At 36.0% G+C, this 18,151-nt stretch overlaps 2 protein-coding genes across 5 annotated transcripts; both read left to right on the top strand.

Moving 5' to 3' along the window:
- The first annotated feature begins 2,509 nt into the window (after positions 1–2,509).
- On the top strand, positions 2,510–9,171 carry LOC110708817. The gene is made up of 11 exons (XM_021887043.1): positions 2,510–3,931; positions 4,315–4,484; positions 5,575–6,094; positions 6,204–6,332; positions 6,437–6,547; positions 6,602–6,615; positions 6,646–6,763; positions 6,850–6,978; positions 7,071–7,259; positions 8,278–8,441; positions 8,535–9,171. The coding sequence occupies exons 2-11, from the start codon at positions 4,368–4,370 to the stop codon at positions 8,817–8,819; spliced, it is 1,776 nt and encodes a 591-aa protein (XP_021742735.1). The 5' UTR covers positions 2,510–3,931; positions 4,315–4,367; the 3' UTR covers positions 8,820–9,171.
- Positions 9,172–9,776: 605 nt separating this feature from the next.
- On the top strand, positions 9,777–14,126 carry LOC110708295 (B3 domain-containing protein REM16-like). Of its 4 annotated transcripts, none has more exons than XM_021886392.1 (8): positions 9,777–9,989; positions 10,098–10,233; positions 11,177–11,735; positions 11,830–11,958; positions 12,618–12,749; positions 12,831–13,016; positions 13,218–13,378; positions 13,656–14,126. In XM_021886392.1, the coding sequence occupies exons 2-8, from the start codon at positions 10,117–10,119 to the stop codon at positions 13,950–13,952; spliced, it is 1,581 nt and encodes a 526-aa protein (XP_021742084.1). In that variant the 5' UTR covers positions 9,777–9,989; positions 10,098–10,116; the 3' UTR covers positions 13,953–14,126. The 4 variants fall into 4 exon arrangements, with proteins under 4 accessions (XP_021742084.1, XP_021742087.1, XP_021742086.1 ...); XM_021886395.1 differs by having other exon boundaries at positions 13,221–13,378; XM_021886394.1 differs by having other exon boundaries at positions 12,621–12,749.
- The last annotated feature ends 4,025 nt before the right edge of the window (positions 14,127–18,151 follow it).

Below are 18,151 nucleotides of genomic sequence, written 5' to 3' on the forward strand. Positions count from 1 at the left end.
AATTTGGAGCGTCCCTTCACGGCTTCTGAGATTCGAATTTCCATGTTCTCTTTAGGGAACTGTAAGTCTCCGGGCCCTGACGGAATTACAGTAGAATTTTTTAAAACACATTGGGACGTGGTGGGAGATTCAGTGGTCTTGGGCATTCAGAGTTTCTTTCAAACAGGGTTTCTCTTAAAAGAGTGGAATCAATCACTCCTTGTGATGATTCCTAAGATTGGTAACCCAACGGAGATGGCCCATTTACGTCCAATTAGCATGTGTAACACAGTGTACAAGTGCGCGTCTAAGTGCTTGGTGGCCAGATTGCGCCAGTATCTCTCCTTTTTAATCTGACTCCCAGCACGCCTTTGTTCAAGGCCGCGTTATGACGGATAATATTTTACTGAGTCATGAGTCAATGGAGAAAATTAACTGTTCCAAAACTGGCACGAATTATCTAGCTTCAATCAAAATTGATATGAGCAAAGCTTATGACAGAGTTCACTAGAGTTTTCTTCTGCAAGTCCTTAAAGCCTATGGGTTCCCGGATCGCTAGTTGCAGATGATTCAACAATTCCTGGCTACAGTTACTTACAAATCTTTGATCAACGGCACTACATCGGACACCTTTAAACCGCAATGTGGCCTACGTCAGGGTGATCCTATCTCTCCGTATCTTTTCTTATTTTGCATGGATATCTTCTCTCGAATGTTGCATTTAGGTCAGGATCTTAAGCTTTTTCAAGGAATCAAGCTGTTTAGAACCAGCCCTTCAATTTCGCATTTATTCTTTGCGGGTGACGCTCTTATCTTCTTTCCTGCAACGTCTACTTCCTGTTCTAATATCATGCAAATCATTCATCGGTTTACTAAGATTTCGGGAGAGGAGCTTAACTTGTCGAAGTCCTTGATAAAGTTTAGCCCGAATGTTTGGCCCGCCTCTCAGGCAGAGTTTAAATTGATATTCCAAATGAAGCATGTGCAGGTGTTCGATCATCACCTGGGGGCTCCAATCGATTTCGTTGGTAAGAAGAAGGACCACTTCCAGTTTATCATCGATAAGATTAGTGGAAGAATAAATAGTTTGAATGTTGTTCGCCTGTCACAAGCCCAGAAGTTGATTTTCATTAACTCTATTCTAGTCACTATGGCATCCCATGTTCTCGCTTGCTATGAGTTACCGGTCTCTGTTACTTGGAAAATTGATTCCTTAATTATGCGCTTCTTCTGGGTGCATTCTGATACTAAAGGTATGCATTGGGTAAAAAAGGACACCATGCATCTTCCGCGTGGCCTGGGTATTCGCTGCTTGTCATCCTTAAACAAAGAGTTGCTTATGAAATAGGTTTGGAGACTCTTTTCCAACCCACAGCTTCTTGTTTCCAAAGCTTTCGGGGCTCGTACGACCTTTCTTTCTAACAACCCGCATACTGGGTCTACCTTCTCTGGACGCCAATCGTACGGACTTAGGGGATTACTTAAGGCAGACACCCTCTTAAAGCAAGGCTGCAACTGGAAAATTGGTAATGGCCGCTCTACTCCTGCTGGATCGGCTAATTGGGTCAATGGCCGGATTCCTGAGTTCAAACCCGGAATTTCAGCAATTACTGTTGCAGCGCTTTCCGTTAGTTTTTTCATCCACCCTGCTTCAAAGGGGTGGGATGCTGCTACTGTTCATGACTGGTTTGTGCCTCAGGATGCTTCAACAATACTTGCTTCGGAGACCCCTGATACGTCGTAGGAAGATTTTTCGTTATTGGGTGCGCACACCGTCCGGAAGGTACTTAGTGAAAACTGGCGATGCAATGATTCAACATCAACTTTCTCTTGAGTCCTCTCTGTCTTCAGTTGATTCCTTTTGGAAAGTTCTTTGGTCTCTCCATTTACAGCCTAAGTGGAAGTTGTTCCTATGGAAACTGTTGCACCAGGCTTTAGCAGTTTAGGTGGAACTCCACCGCAGAAGGGTCCCGATTCAGGATGTCACTTGTGACCTCTGTCTGTCTGATCCGGAGGATCTACAACATCTCTTTCGAATGTGTTTTAATGCACCCGCAGTTTGGAGGGGTGGATGCCTTGGCATTCGCTCAGAATTTAATGGAGCCCTTTCTCTCTTAGATTGGATCTAAGATTATGTCTGACTTTTTATTAGTCAGGATGGGCCTTCGAGTGCTCGCTTAGGTACCTTTGTTGGTACTATTTGGAGTTTGTGGTTATGTCGAAATTCCAGGGTCTTTAGGGAAGGTTCTGCTTCAAGGCCCTTTGACTCTCAGTTAGCGGAGGTCATAGATACTCATTCTGTGTTTGTTTCCTCGGTTGTTGTTGTTTCTTCCTCTTCCGTTGGCGGAGGGGAGGCTGGAGCTTCTATTCCACTTGGGTTTTATAAAGCTTTGCTTGGTCGGACTATTGTCGAGAGTTCCTTAGTTTCTCTTCAAATCGATGGAGCTTGGTTCCAAGACTCTCAACAAGCTGGGATGGGTTGGTGTTTGGATAACGATGACCCGTTGGATGACCGCATTATTGGAGGAAGTAACTTCGGGGTTGGTTCTTCTCCTTTACATGCGGAGGCGTTGGCTTGCTTGTACGGGCTTCAATGGGCTTTTGATCAAAAGTTACATTCTGTCACGGTCTTTACTGATTCCTTTAATCTGGTAACTCTTCTTCAGGGGGATGGGCGCGGTGATGTGGCTTACCTTTGGCTCATTCGCAAGATTCAACAACTTGGCTTAAAATTTCAGTATTGTTGTGTACATAAAGCGGATCGTCAGCGTGTTCATCGAGCTCATCAAATCGCGGGGGAAGCGGCGGTTAATTTTATTTGTTTTAGTATTAGTAAGTAGTCTGTTTGTATCCTTTGTCAAAAAAAAAAGTCCAAACAAGACATGACTTGCTCAATACAATTACGTCAAAGTGATAAGTGTCCATAGATTAACACTTTTTTTTTTTTTTTTTGTGTGTGTGTGTCCAACACGCATTTAGGTGTGTCTTTTTCAAACACACTGTTCATAGGACCACATACAACAATTTTTTTTTTTTTAACAGGCACATACAACAATTGTATGTGTAGCCTTTACAATGGACGATTTGTCCTTTATAATTGTAAAACATAAGTTGACGGGAAAATAATTAGAAGAGTATAAAAGTTTATTAATGCACAATATAATCTGTATTTATTGCGGACTAGAACTAGATGTCAATCATGTCATGGCCTCATGGGGAGGTCTTAGAGCAAGTTTAGCCTCAAGTCTTAAGACTTGGGGTGACACATCATTTTGAGTCTTAAGATTTACACTTAAGACTTTTCCCATTTTTCTTCAAAAATCTCAAGCAAGTCTTGAAATTTCAAGACTCGACTTAAGACTTGAGATTGAGGGACCCACTTCACCCACCTCACTTTTATTTTTATTATCCCTTTTTTTATTTTTACTTTTCTACATATAATATGTCAAATATTCAAGTCTTAGGGCTAAAGTGATAAATTTGTGTAAGTCTAAGTGAGTCTTAATAAGAATTTGATAACATCATTTTCAATGGGGACCACAAAAAATGATGTCACATCCAAGTCTTAAGACTTAGGCTAAACTTGCTCTTAGACCAAACTGGTCAAATCATTTCATGCAAAATGTACACTACAATTATTACAGTAATGTTTTTCCTAAAAAAAAAAAAAAAAAAAAAAAAAAAAAAAAAAAAAAAAACTCCGATAATTACTTGTACATTAATACAGATAGCAGTCACATTACTCAATTTTTAGCAACAAAAGTACACTGCATTAAGAGGAGCATCCTATTGGCTACCTCGGTAAGGAACTCTACCTCTCTTAAACAGAGACCTCTGTAGTCTGTACACTTCTCATTTATTCATGGTAGTAATTGGTAATTGCCAAATTGCTCAATTTCTCCCAAAAATTCACACATTTTCCTCAATTTCACTCTCATTTCTTCACTTTTTTGTAAGTGGGTATTTCTTCTTTACATTACATTGGGGTTAATTTACCTGTTTTATCTTAGTTAGTTTTGTAATCTCTTCTCTGAATTATGTTAGGGATTTGCAGCAGATTCTCTGTACTATAAAAAGTTTTGATCTTTGGAAAAAAAAAAGGAACATTTTCTAAACTCTTGTTTGAATTATGATTAAGACTTTGAAGCAGGTTTTTTGTACGTACAAAAAAGTTTTAATCTTTGGGGAAAATTGGTGGAGATTTTTTTCATTTATTAATTTTTTGGTTTGATTTATGTTTAGGAATTGAAGCAGATTTTCTGTACTTCATAAAGTTTTGATCTTTGAGGTTAAAATGGTGGAAAATGATCTAATTTCTTGTTTGATTTGTGTTAGGGAATTGAAGCAGATTTTCTGTAGTACAAAAGTTTTGATCTTTGGGAAGAAAAATGGTGGAACATTTGGAGTGTAAACATTGCAAAACATGGGAAGAAGAAATGTACTGGAAACATTTCAACTCCATGCATTTCTTCCAGACTTTAACCCCAAACTTCCATGATCATCTTGTAAGTTTTCTTAATTTTAGAAAAATTTGACCAAGTGGGTTTAGGTTTATGAAAGTGTTTATGTTAGTACTTAGTAGAAAATTAATAGTCACATTGATAGCGTTATTTTGCTCCACTATACTCTGAACAGTGAAAATGCACCAACTCCGTCAAAAATTAGTAGTCACGTTAGATAGTGTAATTCAATCTAGTGTTACCGGGACAGATATATATATTTTTCTTGTTTCTAGAATCTGAAATAATGTTTGTTATTGTGACTTTAATACAAAGTGGGGTGATTTATCCCACTTTCTTGAGGTTAGAGAATTATTAAATGTAGGATCATGCAATTTTAATCATGTTAAATGATTATTGTGGTATTTTAAAAAAGTAAGATCTCTTTACAAAAATCGAACTATTTCTCTGGTATAAACAATTTGTTGTTGTTCTTGTGTTTTGTAATAGTAGACTATTTCACTTTTGATTTTACGAATTAAGGCACATTATTTTTGTAGTTAGTTTGTAATGTGGTACTACCTTGGAACTACTTACGTTGTAGTACTAATCATAATAGAGATAAAGATAAATATGGGTAGAACTAATGGGTTATTTCAAATGCAATGATGGGCATGTATGACATTGCTTGGTGCAGCTTACTTTCATGAGAAAGTTTTGAGATTTGATGATCAGATCGATTCTCGTGGTTGTAAAATAACTTGGATAGACTTTTTATGAGATAGGTATGATGGTTGTGTTATGTTTTCTTGAGGAATATATGTAGTTAATATTAGTACATAATTGAAAAATAAGTAGTTTGTAATACTCTTAGCCTATTTAAAACTGTTATTGTGATAGTGTGATGTGGGTATGATGGTGTGCTTGTGCCTTGTGCTATGTTTTTCGAGGGCTATATCTTATATGTGCTTAACTGAAAAACATATGTATAGTACTTTGTCATGCCTTATAGCCTAGTTTCATACTTTCATTGTTATTGTATGGTGTGTGTGTGTGGTACATCTACTTGTACCTTTGCAAAATCTTGAATTCTCGAGCCTCTTTAAGTGTTTCCATTTTACTATGTATCAATCTTAATTTGAGTTTGAACAATCAGGTACTGCCTGAGAAATTCACTGCACACATGAAATCTCAGTTGCCAGATAAAGTATTTCTTAAAAGCCCGAGTGGGGGTGTGTGGGACATAGAGCTGCTTAAATCCGATGATCTTCTGTTTGTTGGAAATGGATGGAAAGACTTTGTGAAAGTCAATGAATTGAATGAAAAATGTGTCTTGATGTTCAAATTTAAGAGAAACTCGAGTTTTGAGGTGTTAATCTTTGATCAAGGGAGTTCTTGTGAGAAATGTAAGCATACTAAGTCTGAGCATGAAGGAAAAAAAAGGACTGCAAGAGAGGCATCCAACACTGAAACTATTGAGGATGGTGGTGAAGAAGATTCTGCTTTTGTTGTATCAAAGAAGTCCAAGAAAGATGATGAACCAGTGGTTTCCTCCGGAGCAAAGGTGGACACTCAAGCTCCGAGAAAACGTGTGCTGAATGCAGCTGCAAAAGCTAGAGAAGGAACAAGAAGGATACTGCCATGCCGATTGCCAATCAAACGAAAAGCTCAATCTGGTAAGGATCCTAACTTTCTAAAAAACTCTGTCTTTATACTTGTAATCTTAAAATGAAAACCTACTTTAAGTGCAAGAGCTTGTTAATATACTTCTTTATGATTTGGTAGGAAAAAAGTCTTTCAGAAATGAAACAGACAAGGAACTGAGTGAAACATCACAGAGAGATGTGATCACAGCTGAAAATGGAGAAATTTCCCCTGAGAAAGTTGATTCTGAGAAGCTAGAGTCCCATTCTAGTAAGCATTGTTATTTAAATGTTTTTGTGAAATGAGACGCTGAATTTTTAAGAAAATTGCATACATATGTTGATATTGTCATTATTGTGTACTTAATTTGGCAGAAAAGAGCTTGAACAAAAATGATCAGATTTCAAGGAGGGAGTTGATCGCCCCGGAAAATGGTGAAAATTCTCCAACTGCAGAACGTTCTAAGAAATTGAAGGGCCAACCTGGTAACTTACTTATGAAATGGCAAAAGTGATTTGTGTGAATTCTGGAATTTTAAGAATTTCTGACAGTTGTGCTTGTGCATACTATAGCAGAAGAGTAGCCAAGTGGAAATCATGTTGAAAATGAACCGATACTGAATTCTGAGATGAACATAACCACTGAAAATGAAGAAAGGGAGTTGGTCGTGGACCGTGCTCCTAAACTGAAGCCCCAATCTGGTCAGTTTAGTTTTGCAGATTGTCTTTGAGGAGTTGATTCATGAATATATTATAAAGGTGATGTCTTTGTCTACATATTGTGGCAGAAAAGAGGCCTAGTAGTAATGGAACTCCTAAGGAACCAACTCAGATACTAGAGAAGGAGATGATCACCCCAGAAAATGGCAAAAATTTCCCAGTTACAGGTTGTTCTAACGGATTCAAGGGTGAAGCAGGTAAGCTACTTTCTTCTTGAAACACCAAGATGTTTTATAAAAATATTCAGAAATTTATTAGCTTACTATTGGCTGTATGCATGATCTGGCAGAAAAAGAAACAAGTAGAAGAAGAGGAATTATTAAGGAACGGAGTCAGATTTCTGGGCGGGAGGTGATTAGATCTAATTATAAGGAAACTTCCTCAGAAGAAGATCGTTCTCGCAAGTCTAGTGGAAAAAGGCGCAGACTGAAAAAGCAAGAGCATCCTAATTCATCTAAAAAGCTGGTATTCAAAAGCGGTAATCCTCTATTCTTGTAGTTTGGTTGCCTGGTTGATGGGTTGCTTTTTTTTTGTCTTTTCATTTATTACAATAGGGTGAAAACACTGTGTCTTGTTACTGATTCAGAGTCGGTCTTGATATATGATACTGGTGAAGTGGTGATCATAATATATTTTGTGAACAAAATGATATTAAATGGGGTTCATTTGATTGTTAAGTGTGGAAAGAGTTTATATGGGTTTTCAACTTTTTATCTTTATTTAGCTGTAAAAAGAGTAAATAAAACCTTGGACTTCTCTGCTCTAACCATCACTCCCCCCACCCTCCTTTCCTCAATCCTACGACTTATCTCATCTTTACTGATGCTTCTTCCTACATCTTTACCCTCCTTCGACATTTCCAATGGATCAAAGTCCTTGTCATGAGGCTGAGCTTATAGCAATCCTCATATTTCCCTAGTCTGGGTGAGCTTATAGCTGCCTGCATCGCAATGGTGGGAAGGACTTCACATTCTTATCAGATTCTAGGACTACTGTCCTAGGAGTAACAAGGAACTTAAAGATTGCTGATCAATAGTTCAATGTGTATATTCTTTTCAGGCCAAAGCATACGAGGCTAGAATTGGAAGCACTCAAAGAATACTGTGTGTCAGCCATCCCATGGTGGATGTAGTGGATCGTCTGCTAAGCTAGCTAGAAGAACTTCCAATGTCTTATATTGCTTTCTCCTTAGGAACTAACCCATTTATCAATAATTTTTGTAAAATATCTAGTCTCCTAGTCCTAGCTGCTATTTCAAACAAGTTTGTGCTTGACTGTAATAGCTCTAATATTCTATCCTAATGACTGTATCTTTTGATACTTCAAGTACGACTTTAGCAGTTAATTAATACAAAGTATTATTTTTCCCTTAAACCAAAAAAAAGGGGTGGATCCGTTACAGGATTATACTTAATATTCTGGAACTGGGTTGTGATTTTCAGTAAATATCAGTAATTTCAGGATTTTACTTATTTTTAAATTTTTGCTCAAAATAGTTCCGGAAGAAAGGAAATCTGTGGTGAAGGAGTACATGTCAAACAGAAGGCTAGTTACTGAAGTGGAGAAAGAGGATGCTTTGCTAAGGGCTAATCTGAAACAAACTGAAGATAGCTTCATTGCAGTAATGCAGCCTACTAGTGTTTACAGAAAATTTTTCTTGGTAATTATATTCGGAAACACTTTTTCTTGTTTTGGTGCTTCCACTTTCCAGTATATTTCGTAAATGTCTTTTGACTGTTCTTGTTTTTTGCAGGACATTCCTGCAAAGTGGATGCAACAGCATCTCCCCTGCCGAAACCAAGAAGTAATTCTTCGTGTGGGCAAGAAAGTATGGCATACTTCTCTAACTACTTACAGCAAGAAAGATGCAAGTATCTCTACTGGATGGAAGAAATTTGCCCTTGACAATTCCTTGGAGGAGTCTGATGTGTTAGTCTTTAAACTGGTTAATCAGAAAGACAAGGCAAGTGCTGTGATGGATGTTAACATATTCAGAGTCATCGAGAAAACCACTCCTCCTCTTCCTGTAATGTCTTAGACTATTAGAAGGCTTTTAGTCGTCTGACTAAGAAATTAGACTGTGTTTGCCTGATCTTTGGCTGTGTTTTGATATACTAACAGCCATCAGACTTATTGTAAATATAACTCTTAACAGACTTAACCTTTGAAAAATACCTGGTGTCCTGGTGTATGTATGATATGGTATTAAAATTACATCAGCTTCCTTAGATGTGGCAATTTCGTCTGAAGTATTTTTTTTTTACTTCTGTTTTAAACTTTGTTTACTGGATATGTTTCTGGAACAATGTTACTGATTGTTGAAACGTTGCTAGTGATCTGCAGTAGTCATCTCGCGCTAGCAGCTAAGCTAATGCTTTTGTAATTCTTGTCTTGCATATTCTAGTTTCTTTGGTTGAGAGTTTTTAAGATTGTAAAATGCTACACTATGAAGGACAATGGAAACTCATTGTTGACTCTTGTTATTCATTGGTAATTTGGTGTAACATGAAAGCATATACTGTTAATCAAACTTTCCTTTTGATTTAATACTTTAAAATCTAATTGCTCCTTCTATGCAGCACGTATCCATGAGCTTTTCATTTTGATTTTGGCACGAGGTTGAAAATGTATTGTAGAAATTTTTATTAAAATTACACTTCGTATATGTGTTGGTAAATTTACTAGATTTATACACACACAGTGGTTCATAAGAATACTTCATTTTTTACTTGGTATGTTTTAATAGATTCGTAATTTGCATAAATCACAAGTTTTATATCGATTAAGAATGGTTGTGAGCCGAACTGGGTTATGTCTCGTGCCAAGCCTAAGTGCCGTGACCTTGACTAAAATTATCGAGAGTCTTGAATGTGTATACATACATGATACATATACATGTATTTTTCTCGTGCATGATACGGAATTACGGACCACCATATGAAGCCAATAAGCTGTTACAATTTGTCAATTAATATAGTTCTATTATCTAGGGAAGGTAAAGAATATGTCAAATTCCAAAGATTTTATCTTTAAAATAAATTGCATTTCTACTGTATCATGCAAAAACACATTAGCTATTAAATATCCCATTGGTAAATTTCATAGCCTATAATAATCTTTGTCACAAATCACTAATCTCGAGGTATAAACACTTCAAAGTTTCTGAAAAAGTGTGTTTTTCTTCAATCTAGCTTCTGGGTTGTCAATTGTGAGTAAAATCTTTTCTTTTTCTCCAGATTGTTTTTTTGTTTTAAATTTTTTTTTTAGTTTTTGGGTGTTTAATTATTTTTATGTTTGATTTTTGATTTTTTTATAGGTGATTAATTTGAGCAACAATGGAGGAGAAATCAGATTGTGAGAATTGCAGGACATGGGAAGAAGAGATGTATTGGAAACATTTCAATTCCATGCATTTTTATCAAATTCTACCCCAAAACTTCCATGATCATCTTGTTAGTTTTCTTCAATTTTTTAATTTTTATTTATTTTTGTTATTATTTTTTATTTTTCTTAATTTTGCTGTCAATTTCATGTTAACTACCTTTAATTAATACAAGTATTATAAAATCCAGAATCCCATATCTTAAATTGTGCCGAAAGTTTTAGCCATTTAATGTGCAAAAATGTTTGTTGATATGCCTTTATTTATGCAACATGCTAGGTTTTGACTTTTGAGGTGTTTGTGAATTATAGTGATTTGCTCTTGAAAACATGCATTTTTGCATTTGATTTGATTTCAGTGGGAAAGACTGTCTTAAATTGGTATACTGAATGTAATGTGTTAGTGATTGATGTTAGGGTAATAAAGTAAATGAGCTTGTATATGCTATGGACTCAATTGTGAGTAGGAGTGATAGGTGGATAAGTATTTTTATTTTCCGAATGAATCACTAGAGCATTACAAATTACAATATAGATGAATAGGGAAGGGGCCGGGCTGGGGTGATTCAAACGGTGACCTATCGTATAAATGCCCTTAGTGAAGTTTGCATAGGTATTAAGGTGATTTGGGAAGGCCATACAAAGAATGCTAAAAGGTGAAACAAAGCCTAACTACGTACAGCTTGAATTTTGTTTAATAGAATCTGTGTACATGGAGTGAGTTATTTAGTTTATAGCATGATGGGAATTTGTTGATTGTATACGGTTACACCAATTGAGTGGCCGTGCTCGGGTTAAAATTTCAGTGTATGCTTGAAGAATTTACTATGTATTGAGTACACCTTTCGGCCTGTTTGTTATGTTTTATGAAAGTTTGTGGTACCTGCTTATGATTCATAATTCCAAACTTGGCCATCTTTAATGAACAGCGATTATTATACTTTTTATTTGTATAGAAGATGGCCTTGTTGATACAATTTCCTGTGTAATTTGAACTTGATCATGAACAAACAGGTATTGCCTGAGAAATTTGCTATGCATATGAAAACCCATTTACCAGAAAAATTGTCTCTCAAAGGCCCCAGTGGTAATGTATGGCAAGTGGATATTCAGACAACTGATAATGTGCTGCTTGTCGGGAATGAGTGGAAGGACTTTGTGAAAACTTACAAGCTAAGAGAAAATTGTCTCTTGATGTTTAAATATAAGCGTAACTCAAGTTTTGAGGTCTTAATTTTTGACCAAGAGAGTTTGTGTGAAGAGGAAGCATCCTATTTTATGAAGAAATGCAGCCACACCAAGCCAGTAAATGAAAATCATAAGAAGAGAATTGTGAGAGAAGGTTCAAACACCAATGTAATTGATGACGATATAGATGATGATTCTGCATATGTTGTATCTAAGAAGTCTAAGAATAATGTTGATGGGGAGGTAAACTGTTTGGGACGAGAGGAGAACACTCAAAATCCTAGGAATCAGACGTTCAATATGGCTATAAAGAAAAATGGCAGAGGCAGGCCAAGAAAGATAAAAGAACCATGCAATTCTTTGAGTAAATCAAAGGCCCAACCTAGTAAGCACCTTATATTTTGAGTTTCTTGAAAGAAGTTTCTACTTAACATGAAATAAGGAGTGTGTTGAATATCCTTGTGTACATCGTTTTGCAGAGGAAAAGCCCGGCATAAATGAAGCTACCCATGAAGTGAGTCAGGTTTCACTACAACACCTGAACACCCCTGAAAACGGAGAAAGTTCCCCCAGGAAAGATCATTCTAAAAAGTTGAAGGACCAATTTGGTACGCATTATAGTTACATCATATTGCCCTGAAATGAGCATCTATTTTGTGTAATAATGTGAAGTTATGCTACTTGGCTCTTATTGAATACCTGTGTTGGACCCTCAGCACTCCAACAACCAATGTGAGTGTGGAATCCTTATACATGTTTTTTGTATTCAAAATTGGACTTGAGATAAGAATTTTAACCAGAAGTAGGTACAATTAAATCTATATTATGTCGCATTAATATTTTTTAGGAAATTTTGCAAAAAACCACCTTTTAAATCTCGTTTTTTGCAAATAACCACCTTTTAAAAAAAATGTTGCAAAAGACCATCAATTTTAAAAATTTTGTTGCAAATTACCACTTTTTAAGCCAAATTTATCACTTGTTTTACATTGAATTGGTGGTAAGTTGCAACAAAATTTTTTAAATTGGTGGTTTTTTGCAACATTTTTTTTAAAAGGTAGTTAAATGCAAAAAACAAGATTTAAAAGGTGGTTTTTTGCAAAATCTCCTATTTTTTATTAGAAGTATTCTATTATCAGAACTATGCTTAATTGCTTATGACCTTTGGGCCCATAATTTTTAACTAGGGGTATATTAAACTTACTTGTGTCTGTGCATCATAGATAAAAAGTTATGAATTTATCCTTTTTTTTTTGTATATTTTTAGCAGACAAGAATCCTAGCGGAAATGACGCTGCCCAAGAACCAGGTACAAATTCAGGGAGAGACTGGAGCACCCCTGAGTATAGAGAAGGTTCCTTAGAGATGAATAATCACCACAAATCTAAAACAATATCTGGTAAGCATCATGACGTATTATTATACAATATAAATATTAGAAAGTTACTACATCACTATTGACTATGCCGAAATTTGGCAGGAAAGGAGCCAAGTGAAAATGGTACGTCGGAAAAAATAAGTCAATTTTTGGGTAGCAAGCCAATAGTTCTAAATTTTGAAGAATGTTCCCCGACGGCAGATGATTCTCACAGTCATAGAAGGAAAAGAGGCAGACCAAAGAAACAGGCAGTTCCTATGTCGTCAATGAAACAGGTGTCCAGAAGTGGTAAATCTCTTATCTAATGAACTTATGTCACCTCAATGTTACTTCAATAAAAATTATGGTAACAGGTAAAACATATACATGTAAATGTTGATCTCGATTTTTGGTGAAAAATTTATGTCTTGATTATTAGACACTAGAAAAAAGAAATTTCTGATGTTGATACATAGTTGTAGGCTTAACCTGCTTTTTTTTGCCCTGAAGTAGTTTCATCTGAAAAGGAATGCCCCGAGTATGTGTCCAATAGAAGGGCGGTGACTGAGATGGAGAAAGCAGATGCTTTGCTAAGGGCTAACCAAGAACAAACTGAAAAAAGTTTCACTGTAGTGATGCGACCTAGTAGTGTTTACAGGAGGTTTTACTTGGTATTGATTCCTTACCAAATCTATCAATTCTGTTCATATAAATCCTTCCATTACAACTCCATATAAGCTTTGCTGCAGTGTATCTAGCTTCAACTTTGAGAGTACTGATAAAATTATGTTGCTGTATTTCATATATAAACTTACATTCATAAATATCTTGTTATAAACCTACAACCATAGTTCAATCATGAAAACAACCGCTATTTAGTAACAAAGGGAGTAATGAATATTAACATCATAGCCGTGAAAATTTCTTTTGTGCTGTTCTCTTTGCCAGAGCATTCCTGCAGACTGGATGAACAAGCACCTTGCTCTCCAAAACCAAGACATCATTCTCCGAGTGGAGAATAATATATGGCACGCCAAGTTTTATTATAATGGGAAAAGATGTGTGGGAGGACTCTCTGGTGGGTGGAAAAAATTTGCCTTCGAGAATTCCTTGGAAGAATTTGACGTCCTACTCTTCAAGCTTGCTAACCCAAAGGATGATGCAACTGTCTTTGACGTTGAAATATTCAGAGTGATCCCGAAGATCCTCCCTCCCCTCCAAGTGAGTTCTTCCATTTTGACATGAAGATCTTCTATAGGCTACATTAGCTTGTTGATCTTTAACTGCACTGTAATGGATCTGTAGGCATTTGATATGATGCGATACATGTACCTTTTCGAACTACTTCGTAAAAGATAAGGCAATTATGAATGTTGGAGACAAATATTTACTGGCTTTTTCAATATAATTGGCATTAATCATGTAGCATTGGTCAAGTGACATTGAGGGGGCTTTTGGTTCAAATCAGTTGATTGAAACGGATCGGGAACCCATACCAAGGAGGTATGGATTGAGAATTTCATATTGATTGTATTGGTAATTGGTGTCTTAAATCTAGTAATGTTTGAAAGTACTAACAAAGTAACAACCATCATGAGTGATGAAATGGCTGCTATAGCTTTTTTCAATGGAGAAGTTATGCAACAAACTTTGGGAGATGCTTTATTAGAGTATTTCCATTAAAATTTGTTGTTTTACCTACATATGTTGAAAAATTTGAGTCATAAGCATCAATATCTTTTCATATGGAGTATCATTGTAGTAACTAGTAAGTGTGTACTCCCTTTGTTTTTTATCTGCTTGCTCCATTTTCTCAACATGATAACATATTGTATGTTACAAGTAAATCACCGAAAAAAAATATTTTGAATCAATTAATAGCAATCGGAGAAATCCAAGTTACTTAACATGATAAACATGCATTACTTGACTACTTGTTTATCAAATGGCAAGCTTGTAAATAAATGAATAAACTAGTGTGTGGCACGGGCGATACCCCGAGTTGCTAGTTTTTACTTGTTTAATTTGTTAATCAAATTCGACTGTTTAAATAGTAAGACTTGTTGGTTTCAAGTTTAAGTCTTCCTTTAAACATTTTTTATTTGTCAAACTCAATCATTACATAATGGAAACACATAGTATAATAAAACACACAAATTAACTTATGCAAGTTAACTATAATTTTGTTGGATAAAAAAACACATTTAATAAATGACTAAGATGGTAAGACTCTTAACTTAAGACTTGTTGGTCTTGACTTGAAGTCTTGTTATACTAATCATGTTAGCGGTTTTATCCATTTTTGCCCTAAAATATGCCAATTCGACTCTTTGATCAGGGGTTACTCGAAGGGTTCACTCGGTTAAGGGTAACTTAGTCAAGGATTACTTGAGTTTCTCGATCAGGCCGCATACAAAAAATTGTGACTCGAGTAACTCCGGCAACTCGAATAACCTCTAATCGAAAAACACAAGTAACCCCTGATCGAGAAACTCAAGTAACCCCGGAAACTTGAGTAACCCTTGATTGAGTAACCCCTGACCGAGAAACTCAAGTAACCCCGAAAATCTCAATTAACCCCTGACCGAGAAACTCAAACAACCTCAAAAACTCAAGTAACCCTTGACCAAGAAACTCAAGTGACTCCGGTCGCACGGTAATATAGGTCACATATAAAAATTGTGCAAGACATAATATGTTCGTTTGACTAACATTAAAATTAATTAAAAATTAGGCTAAATTAGAAAAATTCTATATGGAGTATGTGAAAACATTATGTTGCCCTTGACTTAAGTAAGGATCGGATCAACTCCACCTTTTACTTTACATGCTATGGTTAAAAGTTAACGTGTGTGCAACAACTCTCAAGAATGCATCAACTGAGAAATGGAGAATGTAGTTTATATCTCAATATAAATGAGTCTAATTAACAAGAAATTCCAAGTTTAACATGAGAAACAAATTATATTTCTATGTTTCTCAAATGACAATAGTAAAAATGTATTATTTATAACATTTTATCGACAAATACGCTACTTGAAATAGCGATTTTGCCTGTAATTTTACAAATTTGACCTCTTGAGAACAAATCAAAATTTGTTTCTCGTGTTGAGATACTGAGACGGTCTCCTAATTGACCAGGACAAACTTTCATATGTAGTTGGCCACACCGTGTGGCCAACTACAATTTTTTTTTTCTCAGGCCACTTCTCACTCCTCACTATATTCTCTCTCCTATCTTGCATGAGGGTGATTTCTCTCTCCTACCTTTCATGAGTATGATTGTTACAACATATAAACAAATTTGTGCAAGAAATTACACAAAAAGCAAGTAATTTGTAAACCCCAAAATTAATTTTTGGAGTTTTTCCGTGCAATTTTCGGCAAAATTCTCGAGGAATTCCGCAATAAAGTATTAAAACTTACATTGATTGTTGGACTTCTGGGTTTGTTTGGTGGGTTTTTGGGTTGGTATGGTGTTGGGGTTTTTCGGCGTCATAAGAGTAGTTTCGAATGAGATCTATTGAAGAAAAAGAAAAGGGGTTACTCGGACAGTCAGGGGTTTACTAGGTTGGTCAAGGGTTACTCGATTAGTTGAAGGTTACTTGTGTATTAATTAGTCACACGGTGTGGCCAACCACACACAAAACTTATTGATTGAGCATTCATTAACCTAACAAAAATAAGTATGGAAAAAAAAACACAAAATTAACCCAAAAAAAAAAAGGATCGGTCAAAATAAGTTTAGTGGATCAAAGCCTCTTAATCAAGTAAATTTACGACATTGTGATCATGAAATGAGTATAAAAAAAATTGGTCAAAGGTCAAAATAGCTAGAATAGGATATTAGTTATGAAGTATAAAGTTAATCATAATCACATCACTGAAAAATATAAAGGAAGAAAAAGCATATAAGACAGAGCATGAGAATTGTAATTGTCTTTTGCAATGAGCATGATTATTCTACTTAAAGTAGGACACCAAGCAAATCGTAATGGCAGTAACTAAATCTTTTAAAATTGCACTGCCATGTGATCACAGTTTCAATACTACTGGATTATGAAAAGACCAAGTTATACCATTTCATGCTTTAGATCCCTTGCTTTTTAGGTCATGTTCTCTTATGTTATTTTAGATTAGTTTAAATTTAATCTCATTTTACCTTATTGTGGAATAATTAGACTAGGTTAATGACCTAACAAAGTTTTATGCTACCCCGAAAAACGGATTTGGAATAGGCACAAACAGGAAACCATAATTCAAAAGTCAAAACGACCTACAACATTATATTGAGGGTGTTGTTTTCAAACCGTTGTGCTAGGTAATTTGTTATCAATAAATACTACAGTAACTAGTCGATCCCATAGGAAGAAAAATTTGTTTAATACTCCCTCCATTTTTAAAAGTGTCACATAGATTGTGTATTTGTTGGGTAGAATAACTAATTTATCAACTAATTCAACCATGAGTTGGTTCATTGGTTGTTATTGATTAAAGCATTCATGGTTATAAAAAAATAAATAAATAAATAAATTGTACCAGTATGTAGTATTAATATTTACATTTGTATATTTAATGATTTTTTTTTTTGACGAAAAACAAGCAAGCAATAAAATTAAGAAACAGAGGGCCTCAAATCGGCCAAAACCAGTTCATACAAAACAGTAGGCAAATCTTCTAACCAAACTCTAAGACCTTCATAGGTGTTGCTCAGTTTTTCTAGGCTGTGTGCCACTTTATTGCCCTCACGTTTGACGAAGGAGAAAGAGCAAGAGTCACACACTAGGGAGAGCTGCAGTATATCTTCGACAATTGAGCCAAAGCTATTCGGGCAAGCTTTACCTTTCACAAGGGAATTGAAGAGCTTCAGACAATCGGTTTCTAAACATAATCTCCTGAACCCCGCCTCAATAGCTATATTCAGAGCATGTCGCATCGCCAAAGCCTCTGCCACATCAACCTCGCCCGTCCCCTTCACAACCTCACACGTTACAGCCACCACATCACCTTCGAAATCTCTCATCACAGCACCTAAACCCACCTGATTTTCGGGAAACATGGCAGCGTCTGAGTTAATTTTGATCGAGCCAGCAATGGGAGCACTCTAAACAGCAGAAACTTCGGACCCTCCACACCTACATTACTATCTTCATTTGCTTTTCCAAATTCGGCCACTAAACTCACAGCCTTCGAAATAACCTCCACAGAAGGTTTCCTTGTTTTCTCAAAAGCCCACCCGTTTCTTCGAAGCCACAATCCCCAAGCAGTACACCAGAAGATATCCCACCAATGAGGATCCTTATGTTTCTCACACACTTTTCTGCACCACTCACTAAAGCTTCTACCTTCAAAGTGATTCACCTCCAACCGAAGTGGCGATGACCTCCAGATCAGATTAGCCTCCCTACAAAATACAATCATGTGAAGTATACTCTCACTCTCCT

This window comes from Chenopodium quinoa, unplaced genomic scaffold (genome assembly GCF_001683475.1).
Source record: "Chenopodium quinoa cultivar QQ74 unplaced genomic scaffold, ASM168347v1, whole genome shotgun sequence".
NCBI classification, from domain to species: Eukaryota; Viridiplantae; Streptophyta; class Magnoliopsida; order Caryophyllales; family Amaranthaceae; genus Chenopodium; species Chenopodium quinoa.

Coding starts and splice junctions, on each gene's coding strand:
- LOC110708817 (XM_021887043.1), top strand. CDS start 4,368: ATGGTGGAACATTTGGAGTGTAAACATTGCAAAACATGGGAAGAAGAA. Junction 6,764..6,849: donor TAAACTGAAGCCCCAATCTG/GTCAGTTTAGTT, acceptor ATATTGTGGCAG/AAAAGAGGCCTAGTAGTAAT. Junction 8,442..8,534: donor TTTACAGAAAATTTTTCTTG/GTAATTATATTC, acceptor TGTTTTTTGCAG/GACATTCCTGCAAAGTGGAT.
- LOC110708295 (XM_021886392.1), top strand. CDS start 10,117: ATGGAGGAGAAATCAGATTGTGAGAATTGCAGGACATGGGAAGAAGAG. Junction 10,234..11,176: donor AAAACTTCCATGATCATCTT/GTTAGTTTTCTT, acceptor ATGAACAAACAG/GTATTGCCTGAGAAATTTGC. Junction 13,017..13,217: donor GAAACAGGTGTCCAGAAGTG/GTAAATCTCTTA, acceptor TTTGCCCTGAAG/TAGTTTCATCTGAAAAGGAA.